The sequence below is a fragment of the Vulpes vulpes genome, chromosome 2 (assembly GCF_048418805.1).
Source record: "Vulpes vulpes isolate BD-2025 chromosome 2, VulVul3, whole genome shotgun sequence".
In the NCBI taxonomy this organism is placed as follows: domain Eukaryota; kingdom Metazoa; phylum Chordata; class Mammalia; order Carnivora; family Canidae; genus Vulpes; species Vulpes vulpes.
The window spans coordinates 32,148,190-32,168,651 of record NC_132781.1 but is presented as its reverse complement, the minus strand read 5'-3'; the positions used below and the strand labels follow the sequence as shown (position 1 = coordinate 32,168,651).

The 20,462-nt window shown below is 48.0% G+C and overlaps 1 protein-coding gene across 23 annotated transcripts in view; it reads right to left on the bottom strand.

The window, feature by feature from the left end:
• Positions 1-20,462, bottom strand: part of MSI2 (musashi RNA binding protein 2) — a 392,043-nt gene that overhangs the window by 79,449 nt on the left and 292,132 nt on the right. For all 23 annotated transcript variants that reach the window (XR_003234574.2, XR_011999715.1, XM_025995990.2 and 20 more), the window contains one exon: positions 283-365. Coding sequence is in view for 21 of the 23 variants with exons in the window: in XM_025995990.2 (XP_025851775.1) it covers positions 283-365 (83 nt within the window). In the remaining 2 variants the exon portion in view is untranslated. The remainder of the gene's footprint in view (positions 1-282; positions 366-20,462) is intronic.

The window sequence follows — 20,462 nt, the reverse complement described above, 5'->3', positions numbered from 1 at the left end:
GCCTTTGCACTTCAACCTCGGAACTGAGAGGCCGCGACAGGTGGCTGCATGGCCTGCAAAGCTGAAAATATTTATGACTCGGCTCTTCACCAAAAGTCTGTCAACTCTGGTCGTTGACAGGACCGAACCCTCAGAGCCTCATCCCCGTGCCCACCCTGCCCGGCTTCTTGCATGATGACGTGGGCCATGGAAGTCTGCAAGACAAAGCTGTGCACGTGTGGTGGTGGTGGGGTAGGGTGGGGGGGGGCATCACATGCATCAGAGCGTGACCCCTAAACTTACCATTTTATTATTGATTTCATGGAAATGAATCTCACAGACTTTCTCCACAACATCTTCATTCTCAAACGTGACAAAGCCAAACCCTACAGAAAAAAGGAGAAAAAACAGAAACAAAAAACAGAGGGGGTGGTGAGTTCAGTTCTGGCCGGCCACATGTTTTTCTTTGATGTCCTGCGGCAGTGACAGGCTCCTGATCTGAGGGTCGGGGGCCGGATCCCTGGGAAGGGCCTCGAGGTGGAGGAAATGATTTCTAATTTGTCCCGAGCACCCTCCCGACAGTGAGGAAAAGTTAATGATTTCACCCACATGCAGCGGGCGCTGCACGGTTTACATTTGCCCGGAAGCAAACAAGAAATGCACTCGTCTGTTTTCACAAGGGTCGGAGCCCCACGGCTCCCGCAGAGGCGGGTGGGGGGGGGGCCTTCCCGGGCCTCGGCAGCAGGGATCCCCGTGGGCCCTCTCTGCGCTGGAATGGCCAGCCCTCGGGGCGGCCTCCAGACGGAGGTGGTTATTTGTCCTTTTCTTCCTGAATTACTTCCTCTAATACCTCATCAGGACATCCTGAGGCCTGGAAGAAACTATTAAAAGTTGCAGGCCTCTGTTCCACGCAGGCATCCTTTTTCTACCGCTGCTTCCAAAGCGCGGCGGATCTAGAGCAGTTTAAGACTGTTTGATGCCCGCTGTCAGCCCGTCAGCTCTCCGCCGCATCTACTCGGCTGGAGACCGGCTTTGCTAGACGAGCCGTACTGGAGAATTTTGGCAGGCGACCGCTGCTCGCCATCCTCAGTTGCTCTGCTACCCTCCTGCCCCCTCGCTTTCTTCTCCCCCCGCCCCGGACGGGGTTCCAGTCGGCTGCCCACCTGCGACCCCACTCGGTGGGCGCTGCTTGAACACATGGCCCCACTCACAGGACGGCACCCCCGCCTCGGACGAAACGCGGCTGTGGGGTCAGCAGGCACCCCGCGAGGAAACACGCGTGCCGTGGGTGCAGATGCCCTGATGGGGAGGCAGCAGGCCTGACTCTGCACATGTGAACTTATGTGTCATCCTAGGAAGCCCCTTCCCCGCTCCGCACCCTGGGCTTTGCACCTGGAGAGGGAGATGGGGAGGCTGACCACCTCCTCAGGTGGCAGCCCCAATCAGGATTTTTTTTTAATTTTACTTAAATTCAATTTGCCAACATATAGTGTAACACCCAGTGCTCATCTCATCCTGTACGCTTTTTTTTTAAGATTTCATTTATTTATTCATGATAGACACACAGAGAGAGAGGCAGAGAGACACAGGCAGAGGGAGGAGCAGGCTCCATGCAGGGAGCCCGATGTGGGACTCAATCCCGTGACTCCAAGATCATGCCCTAGGCAGAAGGCAGGCGCTTAAGCCACTGAGCCACCCAGGCTGCCCCATCCTGTATGCTTCTTAATGGCTATCACCCCCAATCGGGATTTGCAAGGCTCTCTGCTCTATCCCCATCGCTGCCGCCTAATTCATATGCTGAAATCCTAACCCAATGTGATGGTGTTAGGAGGTGGTGGGGCATTTGGGAGGCCAGTAGGTCATGAGGGTGGCAGCCTCATGCATAGGATTAGTGCTCTCAGAAAATACACCAAAAGTGTGTTTTCTCTCTGCTTTCTGCTGCGTGAGGACACAATGAAAAGATGGCCATCCTATACTGGAAAGAGGGCCTTCACCATGCTGACACCCTGACACAGGACTTCCAGCCTCAGGAATGGTGAGAAATACACTCCTGTTGTTTATGAGGCTCCCCGTCTTTTGTACTTTGTAAGAGCAGCTCAAATTGACCAAGACACTACAGTCCCCAAAGACATGAACCTGGCCCACCCAACACAAACCTGGACCCACCAATTAGGAACGTGAAAATCAGAATGGCTACTTGGTATTAGGATTGTGTTTCCTGTCAATGAGTAAAAATACAGGTGTTTCCTCTTCAAGCTTACGTATCTACTTTGGGTCCTGGTGTCCCAGGGTAGAGAGAGAATCTCTCTGGTCCCTTCTGTGTCTCTCCTCTCTGGCTCTCCTGCCACCATCTCTGAGGAGCAGCATGGGGCAGGCAGCTGATACCCCGAGCTCCTACATCATTGCCCCTGCAGGGTTTAGAAAATTCCTAGGAAAGGAATGGAAATGGCCACTTGCTACTCTCAAACAATTTCCAGCAAAACAGCAGGGACCACCACGGTCTTCATTAGGATATATACTTTATTACCACACTCCAAAGAGGGGGCCCAACAAAAAAATCTTTCACTAGGTATACAACCCCTGGCCCCAAACCAGGTCCCTGTAGAGAGAGAAACAATGCCATCCTCTGGGTTCCCTTTATTTGGGTGTCTCCCCTTTGGCCCTTGGGTCCACCTACTATGTGCGGAGCTGTATGAGAGCCACACCCAGAGGCGGTCTCTACATAGTTTCTCTTTGGGCCTGGGCGTGTTGGCTTCCTGTGCCCCCTTTAAAGGAGTGTGAAAACCATCAGTTAAGCTTATCCCCCATTCAGGGGCCCCAATCAGCACACAGGGACTTACATCACTTTGGTTAAGCCCCTCATTCTGTCTACTGTCCTAGAGCTCAGATACTAGGGGCCCCTCAAGAAGGGATTAAGATGGAAGTGCCCTTTAAAAGGTCCTCAGGGGGAGAGAGGGACGGCATAGCAGAGGCCATGGAAATCTGCTAGCATAGGCTTCAAGGATGATGGCAGGGCTGGAGCCTCATTCCCTCTGGGCCCCCAGGATGCACGAAGCCCCTAACACAGAGAGTGCTGAGTGGCTGGTGGCTGAACGAATGACTGACTGAATGCACCATTTCTGCTCCTGAGTATTTTGCTAATCCATCTGCACCACTGCCTCCCCTTGAGACTGACTCAGTCCTTCCTTCTGCATTACAGGCCCCCACCTGTGCTAGGGATCATGGAGGATGCAGCAATTAGCAAGACGGCGTCCTTTTTCTTCAGCAATTGGTACCCTGAGTGGCATACGTCAGAGGTTCCCACTCAAGGAGAGCGTCTCCACCATATAGATCTCGCCCCTCCCTCACGACCCTCACTTTCAGCCTGCGGGTCACCCTGAGATTCATTTTGTCTCTGAAGGTCACCTCTCTAGCCTGTATCTAAACCCAGTTAACACATGAATCCTGAAACAAGCCTGGACACGTTGGTACTCAGGGGAAACCTTGCTGCTAATTAGGATGAGTGTAATGAGTTGGACAGTGGCCCCCAAAAGCCAAGTCCCCATCCTAACCCCTGGAACCCATGAATGTGATCTTGTTTGGAAAAAAGGGCTTTTGCAAATGTAATTAAGGATCTCAAGAATGGGGACGGCCTGAATCCAATGACAGGTGTTCTTAGGAGGGAAAGAAGGGGGTACATTTGAGACCTAGAGGACAGAGGGGAGAGAAACGCACCAGCCAGAGAATGAAGTGCCATGGCCACTAGCTGAGGAACACCTGAGCCACCAGAAGCTGCAAGTGGAAAGGACACATCCCCAAGAACCTTCAGATGGAGCATGGCCCTGCCAACGCCTTGTTTTTGGATGTCTACCTCCTGAACCGTGAGAACACAAGTTTCTGTGTTTAAGCCATCCAGTTTTTGGTAATTTGTAACTGCAGCCCCAGGAAACTAGTAGAGCAAGGTTGCAGGTTTCAGCTGCTCCCCCAGGGGCACACATGAGCTCCCCCAGCCAGTCCAAGCATGTGCTTTGGAGAGAAGGCAGGAGAGTGTGGACAAATGAACCCAACCCATCCATGCCATCGGGAAATAACAGGAAGTCAGTGCCAGTCAAGGGCACTGCTCCACAAGCCAGAGGACAGCCTGGTTTAGAGCCAGCTTGCTGCTGAGCACAGGTACTTGATCTTGGAACAGTGCCCAGGGTAAGTCAAGTCACTTTGGGGGTGACGAGTTGACATGACTGCCACGGAAGCTGCTTTCCTACTGCAGCCCACACCTTCCTGGTCCACTGTGTGAATCACTGTCTGCACTCCAGGCCCAGGATGGCTCAGGACTCCCTGCTGCCCCAGTTTCTCACTCGGTGCCACCTCTCAAAGCTGGGAAGACGTGGGGCAGAGCTACAGGAGACAGAAATTCAAATGCAGACTGTGTACCAGGAAGGGTGGGGGCACAACTCACCGCATAATTTCGAATTCTGACTCTGATATTTCCCTGCTGGTCTCTTCCCTAACCCCACAGGACTCAAAATTTGAGTATCACAAAAATGATTTTCCTGATCAAAGGAGAGAGCCTGGATTTCAAGCCTGTGTACCTTGGATGCATAACAATTCAGCGATGTCAAGACTCATTTGCAGTATTTTAAAGATCTATATCGTTTCAACAGCCCTGTCTGTTTGGCCAGAACAGAGAAAACAAACTTGATTGTGCCTAAAATATTTATGTATTCTATTTGAGAAAGCAAAGAAACCATGAAACACTTAATTATCAATAAATGTTATTCCTTAACATATAATCATTTTTCCCTCACAGGTGCATTATCATTTACAATGAATTAGTAACTCAGTGGAGAACAACCCCCAAATAAATTAAACAGAGAAGTGACAGACAATGGGGTTCGAAATTTGGGAAGGAGAGGGTGGAAGGTGGGAATAATCCTTTTTCAGCATCAAAATCTTTTTGTTTTTTGAAATTAATTTTTTTAAATGGGGTAAAATGTACATAACATAAAATTAACCACCGTAACCATTTTTTTTTTTTTAGCATATACTTCAGTGGCAGTAAGTACATTCATGATGTTGTGCCATGATCACACTGTCCATCTCCAGAACTTTTTCTACTATCCTGAGCTGAGACTCTGTACCTAGCAAGCCATAGCTCTCCATTCCTCCCTCCCTCAGCCCCTGGTAACCTCGTCCTACTTTCTGTTTCTAGGAATTTGTCTCCTCTAGACACCTCATGTAAGTCGAATCATACAGTATGTGTCCTTTTGTGTCTGGTCGGTTTCACTCAGCATAATAGTTTCAAGGCATGGTCGTCTTGCGAATGGTCCATTAGACATATAGATTCTGTCTAAAACTCAGGAAGTCTGATTTGTCCTGAGAAGGGGCAGGAAGGACTGATTATTTCCCTCCCATTTTTCTGAAGGAGAGTCCTGCAGGGAATCAGAAATGGAGCCTCATGAAAGCCCACCAAACGGAGGCGTAGCAGCCAGGTGAAAGAAACACATGATTATCCTCGACCCACAAAAAAGGAAGGACCAAATAACTGAGCTGTGTGCTCCTGGAGAATCCCATGACCTCTCTGGGCCTCTAAAAGTAGGCAGAACTTGTTAAGGGATGCATGAGAGTGGGGAGGCGTCCTGCTCTGCTGCCCGCCAAGCAGGGACTGTGATCCATGGTGAGTCTATGAGGGCTCATACTCAGGACCCTCTTGGGGGGGGTGCCCCTGTGATCACCCCCTGCTCAGGCTCTCATCTTCCTTGATCCTAAGGGGGCCTCACCCTGAACCAAAGAACTCTATAAGTAAAGTCACTCAAGTTCCAATTCATAACAAGGAGGAACCCCTTAGGGACTGACACCTGGAGGGAGAGGCAGTGTCACAGGGCCAAAGTTTGGAGGACAACAGGCTAGATCACCAGAAACTCTCCCTCCTGTCATCAGCAAAACGATACCTGCCCAGCCTCTCACAAAGCCCTCACCTTAACTGTACCCCTCATTTCTTTTTCTTTTATATTTATTTATTTGCCTCCAGGAGCCAGCAAAGTTGGCAAAAAGAAAAAGTGGGAAGATGAAACCCCAAACAGAAAGGGTTTGAGAACAGATATAAACAGGAGAGGAGTTGACAGGGAGCATTTAAAAATGAAAATTCTATAGTATTCTCCTGAATGAAGCTATTATTGGAAACTAACAAGTAAGCTCTATTTAAGAGATAAGCATTTAACAGTCAAACCTTTTTTCCCTCTTTTATTCAAATGAACAAAACTGAATATTCATCTGAATAATACAAAGCTATAAAACACACACACGCACACACACAGAAGAGGAGAACAGAAATCTGAAAATAAGATATCTCAAAATTAAAATGACCTGCTGCAGACACAGGCACTGAGGAACATCTGACAGTTGACTTACAAAGAATTCTTTTTTTAGGTCAGGGAAGGAAAGATGGGAATGGCCGCCTCCTTGCCTCAAAAATAATTTTCTTCTCTTATCATCTAGGTCAATGAACACTAATAGGCAATCGCGTGGTGCCTAATGCATCTTCAGTGAAAATCAATGCAAATCATGAGTTAACACACTTGGTAAATGGGGAAAAAAAAAACGACGGAGAAACTGCCCCCACCCAGACTGTCAAATTTATTCAGAGCATCCCACGAGGAGTTTAAGGTATGTGTACTCAAGTATATTTATAACTCAGGCAACCTCCCTCTCTTGCTAATAACTCAGTGCTGGAGGAACTAGTAGTATCTGTGGGCTGCTTTCAGTATCAATACAAATCTCTTGGGTTTGGGCGTGGAGAGCACTTTCTCGTTTCAAAATGCTTCTCCAACATCATCCTACCTGGTCCCCGAGTTAACCCTGTGAGAGGTGGGGCAGGCTCTGCCATCATCATTTTGCTCAACTGCTCAGCCTAGTTTTCAATGACCCATCCAGGATGACACGTGGCTACTAAGCCAGAGCAGGACATCTGGGACTTCCTTGGATCAGTAAGTGTTCAAGCTGGATTTGGTGGCCCTAGGGCTTAAGAGGGTAAGAGCCTGAGCCATGAGGCATGGTGTTTCACATGCTCCAAGAGTCAACCACCACTTAGCTGTGTGTTGCTTAGCGATATGTCATCTCAGGCTGCTGCTTCCCATCCCCAACTCAGAACATTTCTGGGTTACCTGTATGGGCTACAGCAGGTTTGGCAAATCAGTGTCATCTGCCTTGAAGGGTTTTCCTGTGACCCTGGATGGAGAAGGTGTGAGCACCCTCTGCCCATGGGTCCATCGGGCAAGAGGAGCAGAGACAAGCAGTATGCACAGATGCATGGCAGGGTGGGTGGAGTGGGTTCACAGGTCCTGGGTTTGCTAGCTCGCTCTATCATCTATCTATCTATCTATCTATCTATCTCAGAAGATGGATCTGTTCCGAGAAAAAAAACAACAAGCTGTCTTTTCAAAAGAAGTGACATGTTTCTGGGGATACCTGGGTGGCTCAGTGGTTTAGCGATGCCATCAGCTCAGGGTGTGATCCTGGAGTCCTGGGATCGAGTCCTGCGTTGAGCTCCCTGTACGGAGCCTGCTTTTCCCTCTCCCTCTCCCTCCGCCTCTGCCTCTCTCTCTGTGTCTCTCATGAATAAATAAATAAAATCTTAAAAAAAAAAAAAAGAAGTGACATGTTTCTGACTAGCACTTTGGGATATTCACTACATGTTACTCAGACACTCCTGAAATCCACTCTAATGATAATTTTAAAAAGAGAAAGCTTGCCTACACTTATTGAGCAGCCACTAACTCAGTCCTCACAGCTCCTCCCATGGAGCAGAAACGATCCCACTTTACAGATGAAGTACTGGGGGGGGGGGGGGGGAGCCTGTTTTTCCTTTCCCGAAAGGTGGGTCACACTACTTCTGGCATCTCTTGGATTCTAAACTTGTCCCTCAACCTGCCTCTTATAAGCCTGCCCTGTCACATTTCCCCTGCAAGAACCTCTACCCAATGGGTAACAGCACCTCATTCTAACAACCCAGCAGGAGGGCCAGGAGAGAGAGGTGGGTAGAGCTGTGCTTATCCGTTCCAGTTGCCCGCCTGCTTCCTCTGCTGCCCGAGATGTCTGCGTCCTTCAACATAGAGGCAGCGAAGGGGAACACTGAGGTTTTTCAGAAGTGCACAACCAAGATGACTTTTATGAAACAAAAGAAAACAAAAGAAAACAAACAACGACTAGGTTCCCTCCTAAGGCAGGCTAACCTAGGATGGGCATGGGGTGAGCGACTTCTCTGAATGTTTCCAGACCCCACCCATAGACCTGCCTGACACAGGGTTGGCTTATCAGGCATGATGTTGGAGACTTCCTGCAGCCAAATGCCTCCCTGATGAGTCAGCTGCCCTGGAGGGATAAACCGGGTAGTGCTCACTTCCCTGGACGGGTTAAGAACAAAGCACAGCGGCAGGCTCGCTGACCCGTGATGGATGTGATGGACGCAGGATGCAGCCTCAGGGCTGGTCAGAACAAAGACTTGCGGGCCAGGAGGCCAGCAGAGGCAGATGCTTGCTACCACCGTCCCCTGCGGCCTGGCAAACACAGGCAAACACGCCCAAGATGAATTTGAGAAGCCTTCAGACAAGTCTCTCTGCTCCCTTGCTCCCCCGTACCCTTCTTCCTCCATAGCACAAGCCACAGGCTGCCTCTTTGGGGGTCCCTCTCTGACCCGGCCTTTCCTCCCTGCCATGTCCCCCTTCAGGGTGGCCCTGCAGCCCTCCCATCGTGGCATCACTCATGCACCTGCTTCCTCGTTTACACCAGTAGTTTGGCAGCTGGTTGCTGTAAACTATAATAAAATGCCTTTCCAAAAAATGAAGGAATGTGACCAGACACGCCAGACATCATGATATTAAAGCCGTGTCAATTAATTTCTCCCCCTGCTTGATAAACGAGCCCCATTCCATCTCTTAATAATGAGGAGAGAAACAAGAAAAGTTGACACTTAGTTTAATTTATTTTCTCAACTTGCCTGGTCATATTTCTTTCTGCCTTGCAGAGCCTGGCTGGGGCTGTGGGGAATTACAAGTGGCTGGCGCACGGGCAAGGCAGAGATCGGTGCGAATAGACACGGGCCTCCCATATTCCCACACACCACTTAATCAGGAGGGGAAAGGGACTTGGAGAGCCAGCTCACACCTGCGCCTCTCCAGCCACCTTTAGGGGCTGGGGGGATGTGGGGATGGGGAGGGAGGCGATCTCAGGTGTGTGGGAAGTCAGATAACAGGAATGGCACTATCAGGTTTCCAATCTAGCGCACAGAAACTGCATGAGACTGAATTCCCTAAATTAATATTAAGCTACGTTGGTGGCATTTGCCAGAGGGGAGCCAATTTCTCAACTGGAAAGGTACTTTTCTTTCCTTTTCAGCCCAAGGATGCTGGAGCCAACACCTGACCTTGAAATGTGAGCGTCAACCTTCTAGAAGTTGGACGCCAACTGTGAACCAGCAAGTGTTTCATTAAGGCTTTAGTTATAAGTAATTTTTTTAATATAGCCACAGTAACCTCAGGACCGTTTCTGGAGGCCCCCAGACCATAAACCAAGTTGGGAGTGAAAGTGGAAGTGTGCTCCTAAACCAGTGTTTATTGATGTGGTCCTGTGGCAGTCTCTGATGGGGGAGGGAAATGTTAAAAATGCAGCCCCTAGGGCTCTCCTACCTTCTAAGGTGAGCTCTGTAGATGTGGCCCAGGAATCTGCATTTTAACCAGCTCTATGGGGATTCTGATGTGCACCCAAGTCTGCCTCTGCTCCATATTTCCTAATTCAGGATGAGCTGAGTAGAGGTCATTTGGTTAGATATAACCTAGAAATTTCCAAAAGGAAAGAGAATCTCTAGGCTTCCCTCTAATATGAAGGGAGAAACTAAAGCTGTTTTAAGAAGCCTCTAATACCCCTTTCATGGAAAGCTGGATCTCTTAGCCCCACAGGCAGATCTCATCCATGGTAAGGAGCCATCCATGGTAAAGCTTCTCTGTTCCAGGCTCAAGAAAGGATGGAGACTAGTTCATACTAGAGTGTAAACAACTGATCTTGCTTCTAAACCCAGAGGTATTGGTTGCTTTTGTATAAGGATTTGGTAAACCACTAAGTTCAACATTAGAATTCCAAGCAGGTATTCAGGGGCAGAGAGGGGTGTGTATGTGTATATATCTTACTGATGGGGGGGCACCTCCTTCAGTCTGTGAAATTATATGTATGTAGAGAGAACTTTACAATGAGGGGGTCATAGGGTGAAAAATCACCCTGGAAAGAAGAGAGGGAGGTGAAGAAAAAAAAAAAGGGAAGGAGAGAAAGAGATTCAGAGAGAGAGAGGTGGGGTGGAAGGAGAGAGATCCCTCCAACATCTCTAAACAATTTTTTTTCTTTTTTCTTTTTCTTTTTTTTTGAGAGACAGCAAGCAAGCAAGTCGGGGTTGAGGGGTGGGGGTAGGCAGAGGGGGAGAGAATATCTTAAGCAGGCCCTTCGCTCAACGAGGGGGAGCCCAACGCAAGGCTTTATCTCACAACTCTGAGACCATGACCTGGGCTGAAATCAAGAGTCAGATGCTTAACCGACTGACTCACCCAGGCTCCCCCCGCCAAAAACCATTTTTCTAAGAGAGAAATCTGCCATGAATACTGATTGTGTGGTTTAAAAGTGCCTGCGGCTGCAGGGAAGGGGTGTCTCATCCCAGACTCTTGTTAACTGAGGGGGAAAATGCACCTGTGATCCAGGCCAGACAACCCCAACCTCATTTCATTCTGAGTGCGCTCCATCGCAGTGATTCTGTGAATGACACTTGTCAGGACAGCAGATTAGTTCACAAACCTATTTTTTTGTGCGTGGTGTTCCATCTTGGTTGGGAAAATAGTCAGTTCTTGGCGAGAGAGACACATATTACTGCTGTTAAGTGCCAATATAAACTCTGGGACGCAGTGGTAAATTCACCAAATTAAATCGCTAGACAACTGGCTCGGATCAGGACCCCGGCAGAAGGTGCCAGGGCTGCAGTACGTGCCCAGCGGGGTGGAGGCAGCTGAGGTCCTGTGCACAGCTGGAGCAGGGGCATGAGGATGCCCTGCCTCTGTGTCTGTTCTAGACACCACAGAGCCTCAGCCAGTTTCAACAGGCTCCACCAGTAAGAATGTGTCCTTCAAGGCTTCTCTAAATCCCTGGGCTTCCAGAGCTCAGGGGAGATGGGGCACCGTCTGGAAGCTTTTCCCCACAGAGGTATTTGGGTTGGTACCCTGGGGTTCTCCCCCAGAGAGTGAGTTTCAAGTCTGTCTCCCTTTCTGACATCCTCTGGCCCCACCCATGCAGTGAGCATCCTGGAAGGTGAGTTTCAACTATTTTAATGTCCAACCCCCTAAGCGGAAGGAGGGAGAGAGGGAATGAGTGAGTGAATGAGTGTGTGTGTGTGTGTGTGTGTGTGTGTGTGTGTGTAAATGGGCTTGGTCTTTGGATCTAGGCAGATTTGGGCTCACATTCTGGTTCCAGCCATAACTGGCTGTGTGACTCTGAGCAGGTTCGTTAACCACCCTGACCCTCAGTATCTTCTGTGAGAAGGAAAGAAGAAATCTATCTCACAGCTAGGAGGACTCCGTGAAAACCCTTGTGAGAGGTTAGCTGTCCTCGCCCACCAATCAAACAAGACTTTTTATGGCTTCTCCCCTATTCCAACCTCTATCTTCACACATACTTCCCAGCCTTCTGCCTTGAGACCCACTTGTTAAAATTCATTTGACATATGTGTCAGAGAGATGTCCATGGTGCTTCACCAACCATCACAGTGGAACAAGATTCAGGACAGGGAGAGGTAAAACAAATCATATGGTGAATTCCCAGTCTCATTACTTGAAAAGACCCTACTGTGCTTCCTTTGGGTAAAAACAAAAATCACTCACTACTTTGGTGTGGTCATGCTGGCCCTTGTCCTGACCACTGACACACCACCAGCAGCTCCTGCCTTTGCTCCAAGAGTGAGCCTACAGTCTGGCTGCTGATAACAGTCACGGGCCTCTGTTCGGAGGGGGCTTCCCCTGGTATGCTCAGGAGAGGGAACATGATGGATGAGGCCAAGGGAGACACAAGGAGAAGGTGGGGTGGACACAGATAACAAAACCTGCTCCAAGAGAAAGGATGGGAAGCAGCCCTGCACCCCACTTGCCCCAGGATGGACAGAGGACCCCTTAGAAAAGCTTCAGTCTTCCCAGCAGCCACCTCAAGATACCCACCTGCCTCCCCTCCAACAAGTCCTGAAGGAATGGTTACTGACCTCAGAGAAGGTTCCAAAACTCCATCAAAAACCGCTACTTGGAAGCAGGTTTTCAGCGCCGCCACAAATTATATGACTTTTATTATGAGGTACAGTTTCAGAATAGTCCCAACTGACAGAGCCCTGGCTCGATACCCGCCGTGCCCGCCACCCTCTCCGTGCCCCCTGCAGGGGGTGGTCATCTCTGCCTGCATCTCCGTGACTCCAGCTGGCCAGACTGCCAGTAAGCCTGCTGGGAGTTTGGGGGTACGGAGCTGCCTATCACAGCGCTTCTGCATGAGACACGCGTGCTTATTCACTGTGGAGTAGGGGCTGGCCCATTTTTTTTGGCTGTTAAAGGAACTGTTCTCAACATCTGGAGGCCAGATCTCTCCGAGAAGTTGAGAGCAGCAGTCCAGACAGCCTGGCTGGAGCGGCAGCTCTGCCAGGAGCAGGCTGCTGCTCCCTCTGCTCCTGGGCTGTCCGGGCAGTGGCCTGGGGTGGAGAGAGGGAGGAAGGGGTGGCAAGGAAGGGAGAGGGGGCAGCTACTCAGGGTGACCCACACCAACCAGCACCATCGGCACCGCCTGGCAACTTGCTGGAAACACAGTCTCGGACCCCACCTGGGACCTCCTAAACTCAAGCCTGAATTTTAACAAATTCTCCAGGTGACTTTTATGCAAATTGAAATGTAAGAGGCACTGGTCTGGAACAGTGATTCTCAACTGTGATTTCTACACCAGAATCTCTTAGGAAAAATTTTAAAAATACTGATGCACAGGCCTCACCCTCAGAATTGAGTCAGGTCTGGAGTAGAATCTCAGCATCTGTATGTTTTTAAATGTCCCCAGGTGACTCAGATGTCCAGAGAGGGTCAAGAAATATTGGAAAAATTTTTGTTTTTCATCTAAAACTAATTTCAGCTTCACTAATTTTACTATATGGACCAAATGGTCTTAGTGCCTACAGTGGCACACATCCACAGAGTGGAGACCTGTGTCCTAGACAGTGTTTTCCAGACCACTGAAGGATAACAAATTCTTTGGGGGTGGGGGTGGGGTGGGGTGTCAGAGTGGAACTTCATTTACTCACCTGATGTAAGCGTAGCCAGTACTTGGTACTGCTCAGGTATGATCAGTAATTAGATGTACAGACTGCATGACCTGGCTTTAGGGAACAAAATGGGCATTGCAAAGAACACCCAGATTGGAAGAAATATACCAAGAATATAAGTATGTGCCACTAACAGAAAATGGGAGGCCAATGCTCCTCTGGCTCCTAGTAAGACTCCTCACCAGCCACATACCATGCCCCCCCAAATGTGTTCTGATCGGATGGGACAAGTGGCAGCCCAGTAAGAAAGTACCTGCTCCTCACCCTTTTTTTTTTTTTTTTTTTTTTTGAGAGATGGGGAGAGAAGGGCAGAGGGAGAGATTGAGAACCTTAAGCTGGTTCCACACCCAGCATGGAACCTGACACGGGTCTCAATCTCACAACCCTAAAATCATGACCTGAGTTGAAATCCAGAGTCAGACACTCAACCAACTGAGTCACCCAGGTGCCCCCAGAACCTGCTTTTCAACAGAAACTTGTACTATAGAGAAAGCACCTGGAAAACAAATGTTTGCGAGCTATTTGTATTCTTCTGTGATTTTGTTGCTTTTAAAAGGGATATAACTGGGTCAGCCTACAAAGGCTCTCATTCTACAAAGGCTTTTAAGACTTGGAAACAGAACTGTAAAACTCATTTTTTTTTTTAAGAAAAAAATGAAGATTTCAGTGGATTTTGAACCCATTTGTTAAAAATATAAAAAATGCAACACTTGATTAGTTTGTGTGAAAAACTGATTGACATCAGGGAAGATGGAAATTTACAAGCTGAATTTCAACAAAATCCTTTGCATAATTGGAGGATGGGATTGAAAAATTAGTATCATGATTTAGTCAGCACAGTGAATATACTTCCACTGGGACCTGTTTATCTTGTGAGGTGGATTTTTCATTTGTGACAGGCATTAGTCCACGTACCAAAATAGGCTAACCTTAGAATTCATCTTTTCGAGTTGGATCACAAAGGGTTAAATCAAGATTTTTTTTTTATTTTTTTATTTTTTTAAATTTTTATTTATTTAGGATAGTCACACACAGAGAGAGAGAGAGGCAGAGACACAGGCAGAGGGAGAAGCAGGCTCCATGCACCGGCAGCCCGATGTGGGATTTGATCCCGGGTCTCCAGGATCGCGCCCTGGGCCAAAGGCGGGCGCCAAACCGCTGCGCCACCCAGGGATCCCCAAGATTTTTTTTTTTTTTTAAAAAAGGAAACCTACTGAACTGCAATTACTCTAAAATATTTTAATTATTAATAAACTATGATTTATTTCAAATATACCCTTTTATATACATTTATATATTCCTATATAAATATATATTCCTATATAAATATATAAACCTTTTATAGAAGTTTATATATTCTTATATTCCTTTTATATAGATTTATAATATACATATATTAGCATAGTAGTACACGTAAAGAAGTTGGAAATTAAAATAAGATTTACTGGGGGCGTGTGCTCTAATTTTTTCTTCCTGCACAATTAGAAAATTTTGGAGATACCTGGCTCTACAAGGAGAAGGTGGGGCCATGTCCTGAACTCTGGTTCTGAAGCCCATCCCTTAGACATGATGGAAAGTCAGAGGATGGGATGGAAGTAAACAACTCCTGTGACTGTCAACTGGTGTGGACCCTCCAGGAGGGGCCTCTGGGGACATATTCATGGAAGGCCAGAACCAGCCAATTCCAGGATCTCCTGGGTCCTCCTGGCTCAGTCCAGAGAGTGCTGCAAAGGCATGAGGGCGGGGTGGTGGTAGTGGGGGAGGTTCACGCTCCAAACTTAAGACTCCTGCTCTCTGCACGTTAACAGCAGCAATACCTGAACTCTTCTCAATAAATTTTTCATAGCATCGTATCTTCATTAAAATTTTATTCTATTAGCATTCTGAATCCGAACCACTAAGTACATAATTGCTAAAACATGTGTTAAGCGACGACTTAGGAAATGCCGGTTTTATCATATTGTTAATTAACAGAAAGCAGGATTAATACATTCACAGATCATTAGGAGCGTTTGGTTCTGTCTCTGCCGCTCTACAGAGGGGAGGGTGGTGGTTGGGGGGCAACCCCCCGGCAGCGCCACAGGGGCAGCTTCTCGTGGTTCACCCATGGCCCCTCTGCAAGTTCTGGCAGGGTCTTTGGGACAAGCTCAAGAAACAGAGACTCAAAGTCTATTTTGCCCAAGGGAAACTATTCCAAGATCTGGGGTCACTCAGGGCAGGCTGGACATAAAGAGCAACACATCCTTTTAAGTCAGACCAGGGAGGCTCTGTGGACCACTGGCAAGTTTCCTTTCTTAAACCAAAAGGTGTGGCTGAAATCGCAGTTGTGTTACATTATGAACCCCCCTAATTTTGGGTCTCCACCTGTAAGACAGGAATAAAGATGCTGGCCTCACAGGGCTGGCATGTGAACGGAATAAGAGAACGCATGCTACTGCTACCATTCCTGCACACATGCACAGTTTTTATGTAAGGCTCTTGCACCCAATATTGCTTGAAATAAGTGGACCGCCACCTGAGACTTGAAAATGGTTTAGCTTTCAATAGATGTTGACTGCAGCGGGATGGACTCTAGTAGGGGCTATCCTGAGGTGCAATGCCAAGTAATTTGGCAGTGGATTTAGACTCACCTTGCTCCCACATCCAATGGAAACCTGGTCATACGAGCTCTAGCCTGAGGGGTTTATTCAAACCTCTGCCCACCCCATCCTGGGAATTATAGAGATAGTCCAGCAAGAAATGAACTAAATGTCTTCTCTCTTCCCAGACAGCCCAATGTGCTTCAGCCCGGCCCAATGGTGTTACTCCCTCTTCTTCACACCTAATAAGGAAATTGTCCACCTGGCTGGGCAGCACACATGACCAGTGCTGGAAGTGTCCCCCATAGATGAGGGGGAAGAAGGAGACTAGGTATGGTAGTGAGGCCCCATGTAGGGTTTCCTGGAAGCTGAGAGTCAAGGCAAGTCTTGAAGTCAGAAGCCAGGCTCAAAGTGAAGCCCTGGGTCAGAAATATGAAAGCAGTCAGGAAAAGCAAACTGACCTTGCCTGCAACAATCAACTTTAGCTGGGGCAGAAACCCTTTCCAGAGGAAGATAAGGAAAGGGCGAAGGCCAACTGCTAGAGTGATGATAAATTACTTCACCTAGCTGGAGCCGGGATGTAAAAATCAAAGCTAAGGGAAAATAGAAAAAAAAAAAAAATTAAAGGCAGACCAACCTCTGCCAGGCACCAATAGGAACAGAGATATCACCTGGTTGCATTTTTTTTTCCTGGAACATTCTTTCAAGGCCCTAGGTACTTAGCATATTAAAGTTTCCTATGTTAAGGCCTTTTAACATGGGTTATTCTTTGTGTATTGTGAATGAAAAGAGCTCCCTTATTTGTAGAAAAGGTTAGGAGTAAGAAAGAGCCTCCTTATTTGTGGGTTGTGAGTAGAGTCTGGGCTTTGGGTTCAGCCATGGGCTGTAATTCCAGTTCTACAACCGGTCAGCTGTGTGAGGTCTCTCAGTGCCGTGGTTTTCTCATCCGTAAAATGGGGATACTAATATTTTCAGGGAATAGGGCATTTAAACAAGACAATGCCCACAGGGCTTATTAGCAGTTCCTCCTCCTGGTCTTAACTCTAGAGCACTCGTACCCCTTTGCAGATCTGGTTTTCTTACGTATGCTGACTGGCTGGATCAGCCAATTAACTTGACTCTGGAGGATGCAGGGCTCTCTCTGAGAAGCAGCTGGACAGGACTCTTGTGCTTTGAGCACTGCCTGCCCTACTCACCAAAAGGAGGCAAAGAGAGCTAGAGACTGGCCTAGAGGGGCCTCTCCCACGGGAAAAGGATCATCGTGATAGTTTAGCCTGACACGTGGCACAATGAATGCTACACCTTATCAGAAATGGACCCTTTTTATGCCCAGAATAGGCACAGGGCACATCGGCAGGCCAGGTAAGGCAAGGCAAGGCCCAGCTCTCCCCTGGGATCCACCGCCTCCCTCCGTCATCAAACCCAAGAGCCCCAGCCTCTCTGCTCTCCAGAGAAGGCAACTGAGACATAGCAGAGCCATACCCAACTTGAAAATCACGGTGCCCCCTGAGCCACATTGTGGCCATTCTGCTGCCTGGCTGCAGAGACCAGTAACTTCAATTTATTTGTGTCTGGGGCCCTAAAGAACCTCAGCTGTCATCCCTTCCTTAGTTTATTACCAAATTTCTAAAATATTACATTCTTTATTATATCCAAATTCACTTTATTGCACTTGACAATACAGATAATCACATACCATATGCTCTAATGTTTTGAAACCAATGCATGTTGACAGCGGTTTTTATTCATGATGCATAATTCCATCCCGAGCTCACAATGAGGCCTCTGAGCACCCAGCCTGGTGTTAAGACTTTTGCCTAATAACAGATTAACAATACAGCAAGTTGCTGAGACACAATCCGTCCCTTGCCATTCTCTATTTACAACGGGAAAAATGTACCTGCGCTGAAAAGATGGATTTATCGGAGAGAGGGAAAAACCCCTACCACCACCCACTCGTCATTCCCAGAGGGTTCATAATGATTTGTTATTGTTCCACGCTTATGAAACTTGATATTGAAAAGAGGGATTGGTCTCGTGCCAAGTAGCAAGGCAACTAATCACACCAACCCACACTGCTGGCCCCTGAGAACTGCCAGCACAAAATGCCCCAAAGCCCTCATTAGCGGTCTCTTGTTTTCACTCTTGTTTTGCTACAAGCAAATATTTGTCACTCTTCTACCTTGGTGAGACCCTCCCTCCCTCTTGTCCCCTCTCCTCATCCCCTGGGCATCCCTTCTGTTCCCAATTAGCCCCAAGCTTCCTGGCAAAACGAACACAGCCGGGGGAGGATTCCTACCCCCGGCATCCTGGCACCTCTCCGGCAGAAAGGCCTGCACAGCGGGGATGGTCTTCACGGCTCCTTCGGCAGGGCCCCCTCATCCGAGGGTGGCTGAAGCAAAGGGTGGATAATTTGAAGATGATCCTTCAGCTTTGCGGTGGTGCCCGGAACAAACATTGCCATTTTACGCATCCCCTAACTAAGCGCTTTCTTTCATTTGCTCTGGAGAAACACTCCCAACAACTGTAAACCCATTAGATCATGTCAGACGTTGTGGCAAAGAGCTTGGGCTGTCACCAGCAGAGAATCAACTCAGATTTATAGATCCTTAAAGCCTGAATATATAGATATTCGTCTTCCCCCTGCAGACAGACAAGGGGACCAGGGTGGCAGTAGAGGAGGGAACAGCAGCCCACAGCTCGGCTGCAGACAGATTGGAGTTTTACAATCATTCTCCCGGATAATGGGATTTCTCAACAAGGGGAGGTGTGGGGGAGGAAGGAAGGAAAAGCCAGGCCTTTACTCTGCTTAACACTTGGCTGTTTTTCCAAAGCTTTACTGCGGGGAGAGCGGGGTGGCAGGAAAGAGAGGTTATAGCAACCATGCCTCTGGGGGACCCAGTGACCTGCAACATAACTGACCAAAAAGAGACCAGAGTCAGAAGACGCAGAAACGCTTACTTAGCTGCCTATGAAGAAGGCCGCATGAATTAAGAGGCATCATGCTCCATGTAATGTCTGCGCTCCTGGACAGCTTAAGTTATAACTCGTTTTCTTTTCTTGGTTTTTTTTTTTAAGATTTTATTTATTCATGAGAGACAAAGAGAGAGAGAGGCAGAGAGGGAGAAGCAGGCCCCATGCAGGGAGCCTGACATGGGACTCGATCCTGAGTCTCCAGGACCAGGCCCTGGGCCGAAGGCAGCGCCTAACCGCTGAGCCACCTGGGCTGCCCTGTAACCCGTTTTCATAAATAAAAATCTACCTTCCCTTTGGGCTTACAGCATGACTCCAAGAAAGGCTTTTCCTTTATTTCTTTAATCATCTTTAGCAGAGGCAGTGGGGCTTCTCTTACCACCTCAAAGAGTAGGAGAGTTGTTTTTTGTTCATTCCTTTCTCCCTGGTTCATTTCACACAGATCAGATAGGGCAGTAACTGGTTACTAAACCAGTATTTACTGGAGAGACCAGAGCTTAAAGACATAGTTTCTGGACATGTTATTGGTAGAGGTCTATGGGTCTGGAAAGGAGAGGATATGTGATTTCACATATCAGCAAGACCCACTTGTGATCTGCAAAGTGACCACTGAACACACTGGTTCTGGGGCCCAATGCACCTCATTTATTCTTTCTGTTGAATACTTCTTCTAGGGAGAGGATAACATCCCTCATGACTTTGTAAAGTGGTTTTTAAGGCTCAGCCATCTATAAACAGTGAGCCCACCTGCCCTGGTCCCAGTCCTTCAGATCTAACACCACCACCTTATTCCTTCCTACTTGAATTGCCTCTGGTTCCTCTTAAATTTCTCCCATGGTACCGTGTCCAGTTCCCATCAGACCTCCTCAGATATGGTCTACCTTGTCAACATCCCTCCTAAACTGGGATGCCTAGAACAGGACACAATACTCTGCCCATGTGGGGACTACTGCAGAGCCCTAGACCCTGCTCTGGACTTGTCTTCAGGGAGTTTCCCATGGCCTTCTTAGCAGTTCCATCATCCCAATGCTTCAAAGGAAATGGATGCAGTCAATTGAAACCCAGGGCTTCCTATAAACCATTCTTGAAATCCGCTCTCCGCCCCCCAACCTTCGTTTTCCTTTCTTTAGCCTATCAAGTATGATTGTCACATTATAAAAGTAATAGACACTTTAGAGTCTTGGGAAATACAGGAAACACTGATTGCTATAACAAACATTAGCCAGACACCTACTATACAGAGGAAATTTAGCTGATCCTGTAAGGATGCAGTGGAGAATAAGCCCCAGCCTTTGCCATGCAAAGAATGGAGTTATCTGGCCTGAGGTCCAGAACTGCTGTTGGCCTTATTCACCTCTACGTCCCCATCCCCTTGATTGGCGACCAGCGCAGTGGGTGCTTAGCAAATTAACCGTGATATGGTGAACGGCTTTGGAGGATGGCACTCCAGCCGATCAGCCTGTAAGTACAAATGATATTACTTTTCCAAAGATGGAGTCAGCTATGATCATACACAGTCAGTACCAGATGAAATTTTAAGAAAAAGAATCTCAGAACCCTCCCTCAGTCCGTCAGGGCCCCCT